The 20353-nt window shown below is 45.5% G+C and overlaps 2 protein-coding genes across 2 annotated transcripts; one reads left to right on the top strand and one right to left on the bottom strand.

Annotated features, from left to right (window-relative positions):
- The first annotated feature begins 587 nt into the window (after positions 1-587).
- Positions 588-4087, top strand: ifrd1 (interferon-related developmental regulator 1). The gene is made up of 12 exons (XM_049760772.2): positions 588-828; positions 1683-1787; positions 1846-1927; positions 1983-2107; positions 2172-2329; positions 2399-2449; positions 2514-2692; positions 2761-2869; positions 3098-3232; positions 3290-3418; positions 3488-3583; positions 3652-4087. Exons 1-12 carry the CDS (start codon positions 798-800, stop codon positions 3736-3738), a joined length of 1287 nt encoding a protein of 428 aa, XP_049616729.1. The 5' UTR covers positions 588-797; the 3' UTR covers positions 3739-4087.
- A 10252-nt stretch (positions 4088-14339) lies between these two features.
- Positions 14340-20045, bottom strand: tmem168a (transmembrane protein 168a). The gene is made up of 6 exons (XM_049760753.1): positions 19983-20045; positions 18686-19594; positions 17992-18267; positions 17239-17381; positions 15788-16065; positions 14340-15635 (listed from the first exon to the last, which is right to left on the bottom strand). The coding sequence occupies exons 2-6, from the start codon at positions 19517-19519 to the stop codon at positions 15085-15087; spliced, it is 2082 nt and encodes a 693-aa protein (XP_049616710.1). The 5' UTR covers positions 19520-19594; positions 19983-20045; the 3' UTR covers positions 14340-15084.
- Between the last annotated feature and the right edge of the window lie 308 nt (positions 20046-20353).

Below are 20353 nucleotides of genomic sequence, written 5' to 3'. Positions count from 1 at the left end.
AGCCCACACTTTCTTAAGACCTCACGCATAAATCTTACTTTTGCAATCCGGCCTGGTTGCAATGGCTGTTTATCAACCAGTGAGCATAGTGAAATTAAATTATGCATCACAGAAAACCTATCTGTGGGAATTTCACTTGCTCCTTTGCAATTTGGAGCTGGGCTGTGAGGCAAAGCTATTTGAATTTCAAACAGAATGGCTCCCCCTAGTGTACCATAGACAGTTTTGGAGAGTCCTCTTGCAGCCTACTTTAAAATGTGTCTGATGTAATCAAGCGGTTCATTTGAATCACTGTAACAATTAAATGCAATCAAGCAGGTCTTGTCAGTGACACGTAAAGTGATTAATTCACCGATTATTCTTTTTGGGTGTGACATAATCTCCTATATTACTTTACACTGCACCGCCTCCAAAAAGATAATATTGCTCAAAGTCACTTGTAAGCACGTTTTCAAGAGTATGCAAATACAACTGTAGTTTCAACGTGAGCGTTGTACGAGACGCCCACAAAGTGCGCACAAAAACGTCACGCGTGCGCACACGCGACTGTGATCCTGTCCCCCGATTGGTCAGCCTTGCCGGTCAAAAGTGGTGGTGTCGCGTGATCAGCGCAGCACTGGTGTGTATGAGAGGAAAATGTATCGTCTCGGACAACAGTGTACCTCCCAGATCGCTTTCAATTGCCTTTTCTTCACAGTGCCGCGGGGTTATTTTCATTTTGCTAGACAACACAATAAAAGCTGGTCGTGTATTGGCTGATTTTTGATCAAAAAGTGAAGATTTTGAAAGCAAAGAAAATGCGAAAGGCCAAGAAGAAGAGCGGCAGAGGTGAGTGAGGAAATCGGGCCTTGTTTTGGCCTAGCGTTGCGCGATGAGAGTTGTAGTTTTTGTGGGGGCGCCCGGGCGTTGACTTGCGTTGAACGTGTCTCGTGCGCGGACTACAAACATGGAGTCGTATGCGTCCAACTCTATTTTGCGGCTATTTTAGCAGCTAACACAAAGCAGTAAAAACGTGCGAACACACGACGTGTTTTTACGTTTGATCATTTTAACATTTATAATACTTTAAAGCCCGGGTGTATTTATCCAGCCAGGGTTCAACTTTTTGAGTTTTCCTCCTTTTTTTGCAGCATTTTGTCAACATCCGTTAGCTAAGCATCAGTTAGTTTTGTCCCGTAGTTAAATGTTCCGATTTTATTTCTTCAATAAAGAGTAATCACATGTCTTGGAGTTGCATTATTTTAAATGCTTTGGATTATTTCTGCAGTTTAAAGGGCGTTTAGGCCCTGTGGTTGTGTCGGGACTGAATGCGGACATTATTTGCTGGTTGTTTTGGGCGTGTTTAAGGCGGTGCTGGCTTCTCCCCTACAGAGATCAGCTGTTCAGTACACGTCAACACATGCACTCAAATGGCCGACGTGTGCTAAAGTCCCAACATCACGCTTCTTGCATCTTTTAACACATATTCCGGAATGTCCAGTAAATAATTTGAGATCTTGCCACTGCATTTGTGACCCAAACTGTTTGAACAGCTTTTAAAACAAACCAGACTGACCCGAGCGTGTAATCAGCAGCGTACGGGGAACAGATTAGATAAAAGTAGTGTTTGCGCAGGTACATGTGCTGTGCCAATATTATGTAAGAGTTGCAGCAGACGTACTGTAGTTCTTCTTCTTCTTCAGGGGCGCAGCATGGAAACGTGCAGCCTTTCAGCGACGAGGACGCCTCCGTTGAGACGCTCAGTCATTGCAGCAGCTTCAGCGATGTCACCAGTGTGGCTGATGAAGGTGAGCATGAAATATTAATCATTGTGTTAAGAGTACTAAGGGTGGGTTATTTTATAAGGTGGCGAGGCCAGCGAGGATGCAGCCCAAGAGGATTTCCAGTACAAGCTCAAGGGGTTCATCGACAGCACAGTGGACAAGAGGTAATGGAGTTAGAGTGTCGAAAGGATGAGCCACGGTTAACGTTTGTTTCTTCAGCGCAAAGACCAGACAGGGGGCGCTGGACGGGCTCAAGACGGCAATGGCCACGCGTATCTTGTACGAGTTCATCTCAGAGCAAAGGATGACCATCACCGATAGCATCGAACGCAGTCTGAAGAAAGGTAAGGCGATCCGGAATGGAAGATGCAAACGTCGGGGTCGAGTTTAACGGGTTGCTATTGTCAGGGAAAGGTGAAGAGCAGCGGGCTGCGGCGTCGTTGGCTTGCCTGCTGTGCATCCAGCTGGGCTCTGGCATCGAGAGCGAGGAAGTGTTTAAGACGCTCAAGCCTATTTTCAAGAACATCCTGGCTGATGGCTCGGCAAACATGCAAGGGAGACAGGCGGTCGGTGGCTCTCCTTATCGTTGTGAAGGAACTTCTGGAAAAAAAACTCAAATGAAGCTCTTGTTTTAGGTGGCGACAAGTTTGGGCCTCTGTACGTTGGTTGCCGAAGATGACGTTTTGGTAAGTTGATTGATTTGATAGGAGTGACATCACAGTGTTGACCTCGTCCTCTTGCGTTCTCAAGGACGTGTGCGCCACTATGGAATGCTTCGAGAACCTCTTCAGCCGCTCCTACGCCAGGGCGGACGGCACGTGCGCCTCCATCAGCGCTCCCGTCAGCCAGCTCCACACCAACGCTCTTCTGTCCTGGGCCTTGCTCCTCACCATCTGCACCGGCAGCCAGCTCAAAGACATCGTGCACAAGTAGGTCATGACGGCACTCAACCGAGACAGGAACAAATTGAGAATAATTCTCCACGTTTGTTGTTCAGACATCTGCCCAAGCTTCCGAGGTTGCTGGAGAGCGACGACGTCAACATGAGGATCGCCGCAGGAGAGACCATCGCGCTGCTTTTCGAGCTGGCCAGAGATTTGGACCCTGTGAGCGGCTTGTGCTTTCAAAATGGCAGAGATGTTTAGAGTTGGAACAAAAACTTTGAGATACAGAAATACAAATTTGCTAAGTCATTAATATAAATGGCAAAAAAAGAGGGGGGGCCTAAGATAGAACCCTGCGGAACCTCTCTTATGGAGAGTAACATTCAGAGCGAACATTTAATACACTTTGACCTATTTAAAATATCAACCAGAACCTCAAATGTCTTCTAGGAGTTCGAATTCGACGGCTGGGATGAGCTGTGTGACAAATTGAGCGCGCTGGCCACCGACTGCAACAAGCATCGCGCCAAGACGGACAAAAAAAAGCAGCGCTCCGTGTTCCGGGATGTGCTCAAAGCCGTCGAGGTGAGTCCGAACTTGAGCCTCTCATGACGTGGAGAGTCTAATCTTGGTCTTTTCCAGGAGGGCGACTTCCAGTCTGAGAGCATTCGCTTCGGGACAGAACGCATGACCATCGACAGCTGGCTCAGGAAGAGGATGTACGACGCCTTCAGGGAGTTTGTAGGCTCGGGAATGAACTACCACTTGCAGGTGTGTTTGTTTGTCGCCGCCGCGATGTCACGCCGTCATAAATCGAAACCCGCCGGTCCGCCCTCGCAGGCCAACGAATTCATTCGAGACGTGTTCCAACTCGGGCCTCCGGTGCTGGTCGATTCGGCCACGATAAAGGCCATGAAAATCTCCCGCTTTGAGAGGGTAAGGCACAAAATTGCTTTTTGATCACAGCCAAATGTTGAAATAAAAAATGGCTTCCCTCTTCACAGCATCTTCACAACTCGGCCGCCTTCAAAGCTCGGACCAAAGCCAGAAGCAAGTTTAGGGACAAGAGATCAGATGTGGGCGACTTCTAAGTATTTTTATTTTTTTTCCTGAACAACTTATTTACAAATATTCTTTGCTTATAATCACTTGTTTTAACGTGTGTGTAACGTTTTGGGTCATTTCTACACCATTTGTAACACTACGTGTGTATGGTAAGCGCACTCATTGTGGTATTGTACATATTTGTCAGATTTCAATATTCCGGTAAAGTTAGATTAGTACTTATCGTATTTATATTTTCCGCCGCCATCTTTTCTTACGTTGCGCTAGCTAGCTGACCACGAGAAGTTTCAATGTGTACAACCTGGTGTTGATATATTTTGCATTGGGTGTATGAACAAGAAAAAATATGGCGATAATAAAGTGCAAACAAAAGGATTTGACTTTTTTTTTTTTTTGAGGAACGCGTTCACCTTGAGAATAATAAAATATTCACCCCCGCCGGCAGAAATGTCAAAGTATCCAGTATATCTACAAAAAGGCTTGTCAAATGAATTTCCCCGGGAATCTATATTTTCGCTTTGCTTAGCACGTTTAAAGAGCGGAAACCTTCCACCGAGAGAAGGTCATTGTGAGCCAATGGCGTGTGTGTGAATCTCTTTTACGACTCGATATCAGAGTGAGGAATCTGCCCATAAAGGGTACCCAGCAGAACATTGTGCACCCCCCTTTCCCTCTATCCCAGACACACTTGTGAACTCCCCAAGGTTGTTGTTATTGCAAGATTGTCAGGGAGGCGGACAAAGTAACCATGAAGCGTGTTATCAACAATTAGCCGCAGCGATCCTGTTAAGTAAACAAGATGGTCCTGATTGGATTGGCAAAAGAATGCTAACGAGCTATTATTCATTAGCAATGGGAGCAGCGAGAGCTGGGTCGTCGTTGGTGAGCGTTCGAATACGGTTAGGAAAGTCATACCTTGGTAAAAAATGATTTGAAATTTTGGGATATATTTAAAATATTTAAATATATTTAAATATTTATTTGAATATATATTAAATATTTATTTTAATATATGTATACATGTAATATTTATTTATTAAAAATGTATTATTAATAATTAATATTATATACAAATGTATAAAAATGTATTTAAATTTTTCAGTGAACACCGCAAGTATCAATTCCATTGCTGGCCAAGTGGTGGCGCTTTGCCTCCATCTGCCTTCCTGCTGCAGTAGCATCCCTTGCATTGATACTAATCATGTCTCCACTTGAAAATGAACATGAGTGACGATCCCGAGCACCCAGTTTGGAGGTTAAAAATATTCCGTTACACAATTCTCAAATTGACCCACAACAATGGCAACCCTCGATTCTACCACGAGCCCGCCCCTCCAAATGATAATCCCATGAATCGAATAATAAAAAGCAAGCCTGCATGCGTTCCATTCATGTGCGAGTGGAAATGGAGCATATGGAAGGTGCTCGCAGCCTTGAAACACGATGCAGCGATGCACATTTTGTCGTGCCGGGCGCAGATGCAATGCAGCCCCCACACTGTGTGACTCATTGCTGTTATGAGGACACACACACATGAACACATGCAGACACATCATACCTCCCACTCCTGCCCGCCACACCCCCGTTAACGCAACCCTCCCTCCTTTCCCATCCCGTTATGTGGGCCACTGATGATGGCAGACCCCCATCAGGGCTGACAACTGTTCTCCGGATGAGGCCGTAGTCATGCACGTTGGGTACTGGTAGCGCCCCGGACTTAAATGAAACATTTATTTCTCTGCCGACTTTCAATTTTCACGCTATTTCGGGACAAATATCCACTCATTTTTACACCTCGCTTTGGGTAAAAGTAGTTTCGCAATATTGTCAAATGAATGAATAGAAGGTCTAATCATCGTTTTAGTCGTGCTGAATATTCAAGGTTGTTTCGCCGCTCGTAAATGACTTGCAGAGTACATCATGTCTCTCGGGTTGCCGGGAAACCGGCACCAAGTCAAAAGCACTTTATTTATTTATTTATGTATTTATTTTATTTTTTTAATTTATCTATGATTTATTTTCTTATTTTTTTAAATGTGGGGAAAACTTGTCCCCTTTGCTCATTTGGATTCTTTTCACCGTTTGCTCCAATCTCAACTCCAATTGAATTACATTTGTACGGGCCAAGGGGGACATCAGCTGTTGTAACAATCAATTTTCCTTCCGGATGAATCTTCCGCTCAATCTTAATTAATGCGAGCGCACACCTTAGCGTGTTTTTCGAGGCTGACACGCATGTGTGTGTATAGATTGCTCGTAAGGACTTCATGAGGTCATCAAGTATTATGCCACCCGCGAGAGAAACTACAGAGATTGGAATGGGACCTGGCGTTGTGTGTATGGTGAGTTCACTCACACACACACACACACACACACACACAAACACCCGAGCTGCATACAAGAGAGTCCAGACAGGTTTTCTACGAGGCGCTACGAGCCAAACACACAACACGCAAAGACACCCTCCCTCTCATTCCACACATCACACTGCTGTTTCTGCTTTGCCGCGGAGGTTGTTGCCAAGGCTCGGAAACGAGCCACTTGATTGGTCGAGCGGGCTCATCAGTGTGCAAACTCGCCGGTAGGATTGGCTGCTCCCCGTAAAGGAAGCTCCTCAAGATGCTTTCGCCGTCTCATTATCGCCGCACGCGCGATTTAATTAGCACGTCCGCGCTTCTCTTACTCCCCTTTATCGCTTTTTTTTTTCGAGGTGAAATGAAAAAACAAAAGGTTCCGCACTTGATCATACGAGTGATGGAGGTAGACTCAAAACCGGGCGGCCTTTTCGCCGTCAGCGCTTGATAGCCTTTGATAAACAAGACAAAACATGTCCCCGGCCTCAAGGTGAGCACGACTCGCCGGTTAGCAACAAACGCAGGGGCCGCCGACTGCGTGCCAGCCCGAGCGCCGCGATGCACGTACTGAATTTAACAAGGTCACTCGGGGCGGGCTGTGCACGCAAGGAAAAAGATCTGCAAAGAACAGCTGGAGAAAATAAAAAATATATTTTGGAATGTGCATGAAAGCATTTTGTGGGACCAGACTGAAAGTGCAAAAGTCAACGTCACAAATCGGGTTCACTTTTTTAGCACGGCCGTGTCTGGCCACGTCGCCATGGCAACCCGGGCTGAGAAAGCTCTTTATATGATCTGAGGCGAGATTGGCTTATCGTTTTCCCTTCAATCTCGCACTTCTAGGCCGACAAGCGACCTTTTAAAAAAAAAAAAAATCGACATATTAATTTTAAATGCATTTTATAGTGATCCTCGCTCTTCCCCGGAGCTTGACGATGGAACATTAACATAGCGCCTGATAAGGGGCCTCAAGAAGGGCTTATGTAAAAATGATATGAAAGGAAAATGATAAAGAATACATAAAATCAGAATACTTCAAGGCCTTCAGTTGACCTTAGCAGATTTCCAGATTACCGTCAACAGAATCGGTTATGCGGCTTCGTCTGAAAAGGAATGAAATACAAGCTTGGTGTTTTTAGGTAGCTGGAACACCGCCTGAATAAAAACAACATAATAAAAATAGATAAACTATGTAACAAAAAGACAAAGGCGGGTACTCTTGACATTGACGGCTTGTAAAACAAATGAAAAGCGGCAAATTCTCACCGTTTGTTTTGTTATCGTCAACGAGCACTCGCAATAATAAATACGATTTTCCAATCGGGAATCCCGACGCCTTAGCCGTGAATCACGCAACTTCTCTCTCTCCGTCTCGCCACTTTTCTCCCCACAGAATTTCATGACGGCTTTGTCTACTCGTAAGGTGCCGCGGCTGCCGGTAATCTCGGTGATAAATTCTCGTCTGTCACAACAACAAACTCCCGGTCCTCGCCGGAGAGATAACGCCGGCGTCCGTCTCAATCGGAGATTGACTTTGTGGTCTATATTAGTGCCGTACTGATGAGTCGAGTTGTGCCATCTCAATATCTGTCTGTCAAGTTTCTAATACTATGCCGACTTTAAGGAAGAGACATAGTGCCATAGTCATTTTTTCATTTCGACCTAGCATGTGACACTTCCCGTCGGCGGCCATTTTAGCTTTCTGGAGATGCAATAAACACACACTGGTGTATTTATCCACTGTTGTTTTAGTTGACACTCCATTCACTATGACAGATACCGGGCCACAATGCGAGATGGAACATGTCGAGCAGCTTGTATCTGCATATAGGGAAATAAGGCCAGTGGTTCGTTTCACAGCTCATTAGGCAGCGATGCTACGAGCACAAACTCACTGGAGCCTTTACACACTAACAAGCAAACCCGGCGTCACTACAATGCATACAAACGTTGCACGAGGGTGACTTATGGTCAGAAAGTCAAAGAATCTTTTAGAAGAATCTTCTGCTGAGCCTGCTTTACTGCTGCTGTTACCATGGTAACTGCAGCGCTAACCTGGCGGACGCAGCAGCTTTGAACGTGATGACAATTTCATTAAAGGGTACACAAATTTGTCAAATTGACTCCCAAAAAAAATGGACAGGAACCAAATAGCAATAAAAACGAAGCACTTGTCCCGTAGTCATGAGCCATCTAAGATGCTTTCAGTCACACTACTGCGACTTCTAAGCATCTCTATGACAACCAAACCTCGAAGCGAGGCTGAACGGCGCCGTTATAAATAACAAGCCCGTTGCATACATTCCCACAATGTGTGTCAGTGTCACATCTATTAACCTCTGGTCAGGTGGTCTACAACCTGAGCCTCCCCTCAAGCAGCCTCACCTCACTATTGATGCCCCCTCTAATTAGTCCTTAGCCCGGCTTTGATCGGCCATCTTGTTATTCAACCGCCTTGACTTCTTTGCCCTTTGCAAACAAACGGCAAAATCATTCCTTCCCACGCCGGTGATTTACAGTCATCGCCGGCAAAGTCATTTGCCGATGAAAATGAGCCCGGAGTTCTTGCTCTGCAACTCATCTGGCCTCGTCCTTCCTCCTACATATGAAAGTCGATCCTTTGTGACCTAGTCTGGGAAAAACATGGCCGTCTCGATAAAATCGATCCCGGCTACGGACGGGTGGATGACGGATGAAACTTTTGAGCGAGATGAGTAAACACAACAAAAAGTTTTCTAGCGCTTGAAGCTCTCTCTGCACATCAGTCCTCAGATACCTCCAACGAGTGGACATGGGCCTCAGGACACGTGTAAAGCCTCGAAAGCAAACATGGGCGATGTGTTCGAAAGACACAAGGTTGCAGGAAGAGGAGCTCGGACAAATACTCATCTAATAAATGCACACATCTTGCAAAAATAAAATGGAGTTAGCTTGACAGTCGAGAGCTATCGATCGCTTAGCGAGGCAGGTTTCTCCGATTTGGGGGCCGGTTCGACTCAGCAGAGTTTTCCCCACTTAACCTTGAATCGTTCGGGAGCGGGAACGCCCTTGGGGGGGATTTGAGCAACGTTGGGAAGGTCGTACAGGAGGAAGGGAAAAAAGGAATGCCGGGAAGGTCACTAGGCAAAAAAAAAAAAAAATGATAAAGTCATCTGTATTAGATTTTGTGTGGCTACAACGAGGACGAGAGCTGGCGACGCGCCCGCACCTCCAGCCAGAGCTCCCCCCCCCGAGCATCAGCACTTAATCACTCGTGTGGATACACACGGAATCTTAATCAATAGTCAGGGCTCGGGAATTTAGAGAGGCTCTTAAAACATGTACTTAAAAGGAGAATTAATGAATAAATACAGTGGAACAACTATTTTTTTAAGCTACTTTTGCTTGGCACGTATAATTTCGGGGAAAATATTTTGGAAAATAGGATTCAAGTTCTTCACTGACACTATTTACATTCAAATAAATAGACAACAAAGAGAATTACATTTTGTGTACTTAAAAAAAAATGCACGTTTTCAGTTCACTAGCTTAATGCTAATGCAAACGAGGAAAAAGATACTTTTGGTCTATTTCACAGGTTGGCACGTATAATTTCGGGGAAAATATTTTAAAAATAGGCTTCAAGTTCTTTACTGACACTATTTACATTAAACTAAATTGAAAACAAAGATTTTTTTGTATTTAAAAAAACAACAGTTTTTAGTCCACTAGCTTGATGCTAATGCTAATTAGCATCTATGTGAACAACACTACGGCACATGCAAAATACCTTTTCTGCTAAGGCAGGGGTGTCAAACTCGTTTTTTTTCACAGGCCGCATTGTCACAGCTTATTTTGGAGGGCCATTTAACCCTAACCCTAACCCTTAACCCTAACCCAAATAAATGTATGAGCACCTCATATTATATACAGTAAAAGCTACAAAACAAATATTTTTAAAAAAAGTGAAGACAATTTGCAATTTGTCTTGGCGGGCCACATAAAATGATGTGGCGGGCCCTATCTGGCCCCCGGGCCTCGAGTTTGACACCCGTGTGCTAAGGTGTCATGCTAAATTGCCCCTGAAAGAAAAGAAAGAGGAACATGCAAGACTGAAGAAACAATTACGCTCGCCCTCATGTTCTTTTGTGTCTCGTCGTCGACATGTCTGTCAGACAAAAAAAAAAAAAAAAGCCGATAATCGTTGGTAAAAGTGCTGAGTCGGACGCTTCCTCCGGGGCTTGCATCCACTAAAGCAGTGATGCAACAAATAGGCAATGTACTCCCTTGGCGGCTCCCGGACATCTCCGCCAGCCTCTGCTGGGATGCACTTTTTAAAAGCAAAATGTACGACAAGCAGGGCAGCACTCATCGCAACGTCGATAGCGAGTTGTACAAAAAAAAAATGAAGGGAGGCAGAAACACAGCACGACAGAGGGAGGGGAAAAACAAAAAGTCCTTCGCATAAATTAGTATGATTGATTGTAAGGCGGCGCGGGGTCAATCAGTGTTGTTAGCCGCCGTGGTTGACCGTGCGGGGACTCGAGGCTTGACTGTAGATTAGCGATGATATTTATGGTTTCACACTGGTCTCATGGCAACAGGGACACAAAAAATGGTGGAAATGTGGAAATGGAGTCGAGCGAGAAGCCACTCGGTCATGCTGTCATAAGCCTCCATTACGAGGACCGCCTAGCACGTCCGCACGTATAAATCACCTGGCTAATATGAAAGTAGCATGCTGAGTGACCAGCGCTTGGCTTACACGGAAACGCCCGACGCTGCCTTGCGGTCCGGTTGACCCCAAAGCAATTTCAGCCCCGGCGCTTCCGAGAACAATTCCGAAGCGTGATGAAAATGAATTTGCGACGGGGTAATGCTTCACTTTGCTAGCCACTACTTTCCGGGTCATCTGTTTTCCTCCCAGAGGCTGCTCCGGCGCCAACACGGTCGTTTTTACTTTCAATTCAGCACACGGGGGAAACGATTGACACTTTCCAAAACAGGCAAATGAATGTCTGACTGCGAGATATTTTAATTAACACAGCGAGGGTACGTTTGTGTATGTCTGGAAGGCCATCGCTGCGATGAATAAACAAGAAACGGGGGAAAATGTGGTTTTGAAGTCATTTTGCCGTTGATGCACTCTGCAGAGAACGCAATCACCGCTGTGTCCAACTCCGCTCGGAGACAATCAATAAAAAGCTTTTATTCCACATGGTGGCTAGCCGCAAGCGCCGAATAGTAGCGCTTCTCCCACTCCTTGCACCTCCACCCATGGGTGATAAAAGTCAGTCCCCGATGTCACCCATCTCCAAGTAAACATGAGTAAATAACGGAAATGTAGCCCGCAGGAGGGGGAGGGGAGGGGGGCAAACCTGGGGGAGGGGCAAACCTGTGTCTCTCCCTTTCTAAATTGGAATTGCATTAATCTTCCGCTGATTAGCAAATAAATAATGAAAAGATGTCAGCCCGACCTGGGGTGACATGAAATGCGTGTCACGACGGCACGGTTGTGCTCGTGGCAAAAACAACGGCGGGGTGGGATTGCGGTAAAATTGCCACGATATTAGAAACATAAACTCGATTTGTGTCATGTGAGGCAGGGGGGCTTTTATTGTCTCCTGGAAATAAACGGCGTTGCATAACGCAATATTTGTCGCTCTTCATATTACTTTGCAATACCGTACATACAAAGAGATATCGGAATGCTAGCTAGCTAGCTACTTTTGGGCAACAAAATATGTGTCGCTCTTTATATTACTTTGTATATACAAAGAGATGTTGGAATGCTAGCTAGCTAGCTACTAGCTATTTTGTCGCTCTTCATATTACTTTGTACATACAAAGAGATATTAGAATGTTTGCTAGCTAGCTAGCTACTTTTCGGCAAGACAGATGGCAGGGGGGCCTTTATTGTCTCCTGAAAATAAACGGCGTTGCATAAGGCAATATTTGTCGCTCTTCATATTACTCTGCAATACCGTACATACAAAGAGATATTGGAATGCTAGCCAGCTAACTAGCTAGCTACTTTTGAGCAACGCAGTATTTGTCACTCTTCATATTACTTTGTTCATACATAGAGATGTTGGAACGCTAGCCAGCTAGCTACTAGCTATTTGGTCGCTCTTCATATTGCTTTGTACGTACAAAAAGATATTGGAATGTTAACTAGCTAGCTAGCTACATTTGGGCAACGCAATATTTGTCACTCTTCATATTACTTTGAACATACAAAGAGATGTTGGAACGCTAGCTAGCGAGCTATTTCGTCGCTCTTCATATTACTTTGTACATACAAAAAGATATTGGAATGCTAACTAGCTAGCTAGCTACATTTGGGCAAGACAGATGGCCCGATTGATACATAATTACAATTGAGCCATCTCCACATGCTTATAAATCCGTCTCATCCTTCTAAACTCTGCCTTGTTTGCCGCACCTTACCCTCAGTTGGAAGCAGCTTCAAGGCTGCAATCAAACAAGCTCCTGATAGAACCCCCCGTGGTTCTCCACACACGCACGAAGAAAATATAAACCACACATCCACCCCTGACTGAAATCACGCGGAATAAATCACCGCATACGTTTGGTCCCTGTCAAGTCAAGCTCTCTTAATACCGCCGCTTGCTTGTTTTCCAAGAAGTAAACATAAAAAAGTCGCTGCCTGAGTGCCTCGTTGTGTCACGGTTGAGAAGACACCAGGCCTTCGCTATCTGACAGCCGGCAGATAGCTCGGATAGCTCGTATACACGCATAGCATAAGCGACGACAGACGAAGAACGCCGTCGATTTAGTAGCTCGGCTCGATAAAACCGTGAATAGAACGAGGCAAACGATACTTCCCTCCGACTCCGGTTCCAGAAGCACAACGGGAATCTCGCCGACTCCGCCTGCTAATTACCAAGCAGTGGGATCCCGCGGAGCGCCATGTCTTGTTAGTTTTCCATTTACACTTTTAATGGCATCAAGCGAGCCGAGCTCTTTGCCTCATCCAAAGTGTACTTACAATATCTTTGATTAGAGACGACTAATCTATTTACACCGACACCTGTAAAACGACATTCGCAGCGCCTGTTAACGAGATAATCTGTCCATTTTCAAACTAATTCCGGCCGAATTTAATACATCCGGATTTCTTTCCTCCCATTTAAGATGATTGCCATGGCTTAAAACTGCGGCTCTAATTAAGTGTCAATACTAAAAATACAAATTGGCTTCACTTCAAAATATCTTTTTTTTTGTAATTTTTAAAAATTTGAACAATTTTTACTAGTCTCAGATTTCAAAACTTCTATAATAAGACGTTCATACATTTATTTGAGTCGTCAGTCCTTCGAAGGAAACTATGACCACGCTAAAAAAACTTTGCGTTATATCAATTTCTGTCAATATCTGATTAAATTCTCGATATCGAGGCTTACCAAGCAGTGAACACGTCCCTCTCATCCATCCCTTCTGTGATTTAAGGTAATAGCTTTGACATTTCATTGTCGGTGATAGTGGAAGCCTACTGGGATCGGTAATGCCCTCGGAACATCGGGACAAAGCCGTAATCGCTTTCCTCCGCTTCGAGAGGACGCGGGAATAATATAAGGAAATTCAGCATTTATCTTTCCGTCCATTTTTTTTTTCCGTGTATTTCGATGAGCTCATGTGTGAAAGTGTTGGCGAAAAAAGCGTAAAGCCATCACGCTCATTCATAGGAATTAAAAAGCAATTATCGAGTCTTCCTTTACCGAGTTCATACACCCTTTTGCAATTTTAATGAATGGACCCGCGGTAACGCACCAAATTACTGGAGCAAAACCGGCGAGCGAGAATCGTGTTAAAGGGCATAAAATTGCCCTCCGCCCTCGCTTTTTGCCTTTAGAGAAATTGTTGGCTTGTCAGATAAAAAAAGAAAGGCCGTAAAAAGCACATTTATTTCCGCGGTCGAGCGTTGCGTCACTTTGGAAGCTGCGTGCTAACCCAGGAGCCGCACACGCGTGTGGACTCTGACTCAGCACATCCTCAAGGGGGAGGCAGTGGGGGGGTCTTTTTATTACCTAATCCAGTTTGGGGGATGAATCTGGCCCATAATCTAATATGGTGGTGAATGATTGTTGGCGTATCCACAAATGTATTGCTGAGGCTGCAGCTTGTTAGCGATCAAATGAAAAAGCAGTCACCCTTTTAATTTTTCCTTTTATTATTCCGAAGCTAATCTCTCTTTTTTTTTTTTTCTCATTTTCCCCTTCCCTGCGCAATTCCTTTTTCCCAGACAAACGCCACATGGGGACTACGATAAATATGAATGTTAAAATGACTTTATTACATTTTGTTCTGACAGTCCAGAGAGGCGCACGGATGTATACAGTTTCTATCGGGTCCTTTTAAGGCAACAGAAATTCAATTATTTTGATTTTTCTGACACGTCTCGCTTTCTGTTGCCGGGTGAAAAGCGTCATTTTTTTTTAAGTCGCCACGACAACAACAAAATGACCGCGTCGGCGTTTTTGGATTGTGACAGCTAAGTGGTTACATCACATATTTCAAAGCGTGCGTCATTTTGTGCACCCCCCCCCCATGACTATAAATTCTCAGCAGCTTTAGTTTGTGAGCACGTATAACGCTGGACTTAATTAAATAAAAAATATTTATGTACAAAGAAAAAGGCCAAAGAGTGCAAAAGAGGATTAATAAGGCACTGGAAGCAAAAAGAAAAAAAAAATCTGGAATATTACAATTATCTCAATATTTTTTAAATGAATAAAAAAGAAAAAATCTCATATTTTGTTAGTCTTACAATGAGACTAAAACCTAATTTGATCAAAAAAGGCACCAAAGCAACGTTTTGAGTTGAAATAAACAAAACATCCCAATCATCTGGGTTTGGCAAAGTATTTAAGTTTACCCAACTTTGTGTAGTATCAACAAACCCCCAAAGTTGGGATGATCCCTAATCAGATCTAATTTTAGTTTTTTTTTTTTTCACCCAACATTTTTTAGAGTGACGTGACCTCACCATGTTCCCAACCAATCCGAGAGTCCCATCTACGAGTGCACCAGTTTAAGGCCCTGCCCAGTGTCCAAAATGGCAGGCGGGAACCACGCCAGTTTGCACCTCCGGAAGCAGCGCAGACACATGCCGCAGAACCAAAACAGGTTCAGACCACAGCACCAGTTGGAGAGGTGCACCATGGGATACGTCGCTTTGGGAAAATGGGTCTTCCAATGCTTGGCCACGTCGCTGCCCGTGGGCAGGTGCAGCGTGTAGTCGCTCCAGCGTTTGGACACGGCGTAAACGGCCGCCACGCCGCGGCCCTTCTCGGACCACTGCGTGTCGCTGTTTGGGTTGCAGTTGAACTCCACCCATTCGGACGTGAAGTCCCCGAGTACGGGGGCCTCGCCCGCTTCCGGGTCGGGCCTCGCGGCCGACAGCTCGGCTGTTTGCACGGCCACGTAGACCCCGTCTGCTCTACGTACCTCTCTGATCCAAGGGAGGGAGTTTTCCGTGTCCAGGACCAGGATAAGACGTGAGCAGTGGCCTGCGTTCTTCTCCTTCCACAACTCCAACAGCTGGGAAAGATGAAGACTCTCTCCTCCTACCAAAACAACCCAGATAAATAAATCATCAGTTGAGGATATTATTTTGGAACTGTCAATTATAAAACACATCCGATTTTTTCTGAGAAAAAAACTGACATATTAATACGAGTCAGAGTTTTAATTTTAATACATATAAGTGATGACTCACCAGCTAGCGCCCAGGCTCCATTTTCTTTGCGCGTGTGCCCGCTGTAAAAGATCAGGTAGGTGTCGTGACGCGGGCCGTCGACCGTGCGCAACTCCAGGAAGTTGCGCAACTTGGCGTGCAGCGTCTCCAGGCTGACGCCGCTGGCCGAGTAGTCGCAGCCGAACGTCTGGATCATGTGGTGCGAGAAGAGCCGCTGCACGTTGTTCAGCATGCCCGTGGAGCGCAGGTTCAACTCCTGGGCCTGCTCCGGGGGCAGCAGGGCGGGCTGGCCGTCGGCGCTGAAGCGTGGGAAAATTGAGAAAAGGGGGAGTTGATCGTTTTGCATCACCGGAATGAAAGCAAAAGTCTGAGGCGAGCGGCTTGACGACGGCCGAGATTGAAAAGTTGAAGGTAAAGTCGTTTTATAGAAAAGTGTGTGTGTCGGTGTGTGTGTGGCGGCGGTGTGTGGTGACACACATGCGCACACAAAGTCAAGGCTGCCTCCAAATCACACGGCCATACAATCCCTTTCAATCTGCTGGCTTGATGGAGCGAAGTGACATCAGCACCTTGGACAGCGCCGATGATGCTATGTCAATTAAGCGACTCTGATTTCTAATTTCTCCAACCGGGTGAAATTTGTGTCACTCGACCGGGCCGAGGACGCGCCGATATTGACTGCCGACGCCTGGCGCATACACAAGCGGAACTTTTAATAAGAAAAATGACACGCTTCATCCTCCGGGCGCATCTTGCCAAGCTCATCTAATCTTTTCCGATCTCACGTACTTTAAGATTCACGCCGCATCTTTCATCCTCCCTGTGAACTTCTCCCTTTTGTCAAAAAAGCATCCCCCCCGCTTCTCACCCCGATGGCTGTAATCTCCCCGTGGGGCTCGTCACTACGGCAACCAATCGGCGGCCATCAAACTGCCTATTACGCGCTACTGCGTTCTCATCATGCCCCAAGTCGTCCCCGCGGGCCCGCTTGGAACGCAGAGAGGCGACGACCGGACGGGAGTTGGGACGCGGAGGGGTTCCACGCACGATTGAACATCGCTGACATCACTAATATATGACGGCGAGCTGCCGTGGCGAGGGAGGAGATCATCAAACCTAACCGGCCTATTAAAAAAAGATGCCGGGCCCTCTTGAGAGCAACCTGGGGGGAGGCGTCGGGATTGGCGTTAGCTAATGGCTAACCCGCTCCACGACTTAGTATGCTGCACGGAGAGCGCCGGAACGATCCCTTTAGGGGCGGAACATTAGCGGCATGTTTATGCATCGTTATTGGCCTATTTATCGAGTTGGTTTTGCGTTAACTGAGAGGGGATTTGGGATGGGAGATCATATGTAAAAAAATGTAAAATAAATATAAAATAAAATAAAAGTGTAAAACAAAGAGTACAAAAATAAAATAAAATGTAAAATAAACAAAATAAATAAATGCAAAAAATTAAAATAAATCCTACCTGCAGTACGAGGTGGGGATGACCAAGGCGTAGCCGACGCAGGTTCCCCCGAGACAGCTACCGAGCTCATGGAACAACCCGTGGGCCATCGACTCCAGAGGTAGCACAATTAGCAACGCACTGAGGAAGAGACCATTGGCCGGCTGCGGGGACAGGACAGGACAGGACAGAACACGGCAAAGTCACTTCCTTCCTTTTGTCACTTGCGTTTTGTGCCGAAGCAATCACAGGCACTTAATTGGCGGTGGCAGCCCGCAAGTGAGTTACGCAACACGAGAGCGAGCGACTGCAGGATCGGGCGAGAAGAGACACAAGGGACTGTTAGGACTGTCGCCACATCATTCAACGTCCAAAAGCGAAGCAAACTGATAAGGACAAACAGAAACTTTGCTAATGCAATCAGCAAAATCAGTTTCATGAGTCACTGGAACGCAGTCTCGTTTAGCCACATTCCTGCTGCCGTTTCCGAGAATACTAATCAAATCAAAAGTAGCAAAAACGCAAAATGTCTTTACCAGTGAGTCCCAAATACTGTAAATTATTCACTTTCACTTAACTGTTCAGAAAATAATTTATTTGCTAGAAATAAATTGAATTTTGTGGCCAGGCACAAAAAAATAAATCCCTACCCACCACTCTTCTTTAAAAAGAGCAATAACTAAATACACGCGGAGTCCCGCAGGGATCATGACTTGGTCCTCTATAGATTATTTTTCATTATTATGCCCAAAGCTGATGTATTTGTTTTCCTACCTGCCAGGATACGGCAGCCAGAATGACCGTGGACAGCAAGCTGAAGAACACCAGCCGCTCGGAAATGAGGCAAAAATGTCGGATGCCCCTGGAGGCCATGACCTGCTCCAAGCTGCGGCTGCTGGAGCGCTGCGCCCGCCAGGCTCTCTGGCACTCGCTCAGCTTGCTATGGAAGCCCCAAACTGTGATGAGGAGGATGACGTGGCAGACGAACCAGAAGAGGCTGAAGAGGCAGAAGCCTGGGATCACCAAGTACCACAGTTCCAAGTGGCCCAGCTATGTGAGAGGAATCAATATTGCGATTAGAATTTAAGATCTGTGGTTTTGGTCACTATCATTTTTGATGGACTGGATGTGGACATATTCATAAATAAAATATACAAACCAATCAAAAGTTTCGAAACACCTTCTAATTATGTGTTTTCTCAGAATTTAATGTCGAGGAGAAATTGATGGAACTATTTTCGATTCTACAAAGTTTTGCCCACATAACAGCTTTGTATATCTTAGGTATTTTCTTTCTCAGCTTTATAATGTGCTTTGACCTCTAACCCTTTCACTTCCCAGCTGTGCACGATCAAGAGGTAATTGAATTTGAAGGTGTTTCCAAACTTTTGTCCAAAGCCAACTAACAGATGGAAATGAAGTTGAGGTCATTTTGGGCTCTGAATTCAATTACATAAAACAGCTGTACCTTAAAAGCGGACAGGACGATGAAGGTCAGCTCCAGCAGGCTCAACGGCAGGAGGGACAGCCTCCTCCACATGTTCCCCAAAGTGAGCACGGGCATCCAGCGCTCGGTGGCGCCCAGCGCGCTGAAGTACACGTCCAACACGGGCTCGCACAGCAGCCTGCCCAAGTAGCACCCTAAGGCAAAAGGGTTGGCGGCGATGCCCAAGGCTTGGAAGAACACCAGCGAGGTAACCAGGGCGAAGCTGATCAAATTGGGCAACGCCAGCATGGACTTCATCCTCAAGTCCACGATGAGCGCGCCTAGAGCCACCACGAGGCCCACGATAGCCACTGACTTGCTGAGAAGCATGGCGGTGCTGGCGATGGCAAACCCCAGCAGCTCGAGGAACTCGGTGGACTTCAACAAAATGGGTTTGTAGCGGATCGAGCGGAATATTCGCTCCGTGGCGGCCCACACCACCTTGATGATGACGCTGGCCAACAGGAGATAATTGGCAACCACTTCCTTAACGTTGGAATCCAAAGCGGGACTATTAAGGAAGCACAGGAGACCCAGCAGGAAGCCAAACCACAGATGGAAGAGGCTCAAGCTGGCTTGCTCCATCCCAAAGTAATAGTGGAGAATACTGGCGATGCCGAGGACGAACAGACCGAGGATGAAGATGACCAGGATCATCGGCTCGCTCGTCACCTCCCAGCGTAAGTACATTCCGACACACACCGCCACCAGGAGGTTGAGGCTTGACAGGTACCCGAGGCAACGTATTGATGTGATCATGTCCACCTCTTTGGGACCCTCCACGGTCAGCTCCTCTTCTTCATCGTCGTGAGCCATGGTTGACAAAGCCTAAAACGCTAATGATGCTTCAGAAGATACTAGTAAGGCTTTTGGTGTAACAGAAATCACCCCCTGAGAACAAATACAAAAATACGTTACATTTTTTCAACTCATTGGCATTTTAGGTGAATTTTCACAACACAATGAGACTATGTGCAGCGACATAACTTTGCTAAAACTAAAATAACGTGACAAGCATATAAAAGTATTAAAGAACAGTAGTTTTGGAAGTATTAGACATTTACATGGGTGCTCATCAGTTTTTAGGCGATGTGGCAGTCTAGCAATGAAGCTGTATGCTAACTAACGTTAGCATTAGCGCTGATTTACCGATCACCGTGAGCTAAATGTTTTGTTTTTTAAGCTGAGAGAAGGATAAGACGCGTTCGGACACAGAGCGGAGTAAACTGCTTAAGCATTAGTGCTTAGTTTTATTGAATATTACTTAAATGAAACTTACATGTTGAGGAGTAGATGATAGCGACTGTACTTCCGGGTTCTAAACTACAGCAAAGCGCGAGGGTCAAATATCCCAAGCTTCGCTTTTCGTTTTAGCCATTCGGACCATTGTTGATTTCAACATATTTAGTAGAAAACAAAAAAAAAACTTACTTAATCACAAATATGGGGAAAATAGGGAAGCTTTTGTGTAGAAGTGTCATATTTCCAATAAACAAAATAATTATAATAGAAGCATTGTTGACACTGCTGTAAAAAAATTCCCAATCATAAAATAACCTAACCTTCTTCATGACTTACTCAACATGGCAAGGCAAAAATTCAAATTTCTCCTAATAAAGATAAGGCACTCTTGCTCAAAGGAAAAAAAAA

The sequence above is a fragment of the Syngnathus scovelli genome, chromosome 22 (assembly GCF_024217435.2).
Source record: "Syngnathus scovelli strain Florida chromosome 22, RoL_Ssco_1.2, whole genome shotgun sequence".
Taxonomy (NCBI): Eukaryota; Metazoa; Chordata; class Actinopteri; order Syngnathiformes; family Syngnathidae; genus Syngnathus; species Syngnathus scovelli.
This window is presented reverse-complemented; position numbering and strand designations above follow the sequence as displayed.

Coding starts and splice junctions, on each gene's coding strand:
- tmem168a (XM_049760753.1), bottom strand. CDS start 19,519: ATGGCTCACGACGATGAAGAAGAGGAGCTGACCGTGGAGGGTCCCAAA. Junction 18,268..18,685: donor TCGTCCTGTCCGCTTTTAAG/GTACAGCTGTTT, acceptor CCTCTCACATAG/CTGGGCCACTTGGAACTGTG. Junction 16,066..17,238: donor ATCCCCACCTCGTACTGCAG/GTAGGATTTATT, acceptor CCCACGCTTCAG/CGCCGACGGCCAGCCCGCCC.
- ifrd1 (XM_049760772.2), top strand. CDS start 798: ATGCGAAAGGCCAAGAAGAAGAGCGGCAGAG. Junction 2,108..2,171: donor CGAACGCAGTCTGAAGAAAG/GTAAGGCGATCC, acceptor TGCTATTGTCAG/GGAAAGGTGAAGAGCAGCGG. Junction 3,584..3,651: donor AAATCTCCCGCTTTGAGAGG/GTAAGGCACAAA, acceptor CCCTCTTCACAG/CATCTTCACAACTCGGCCGC.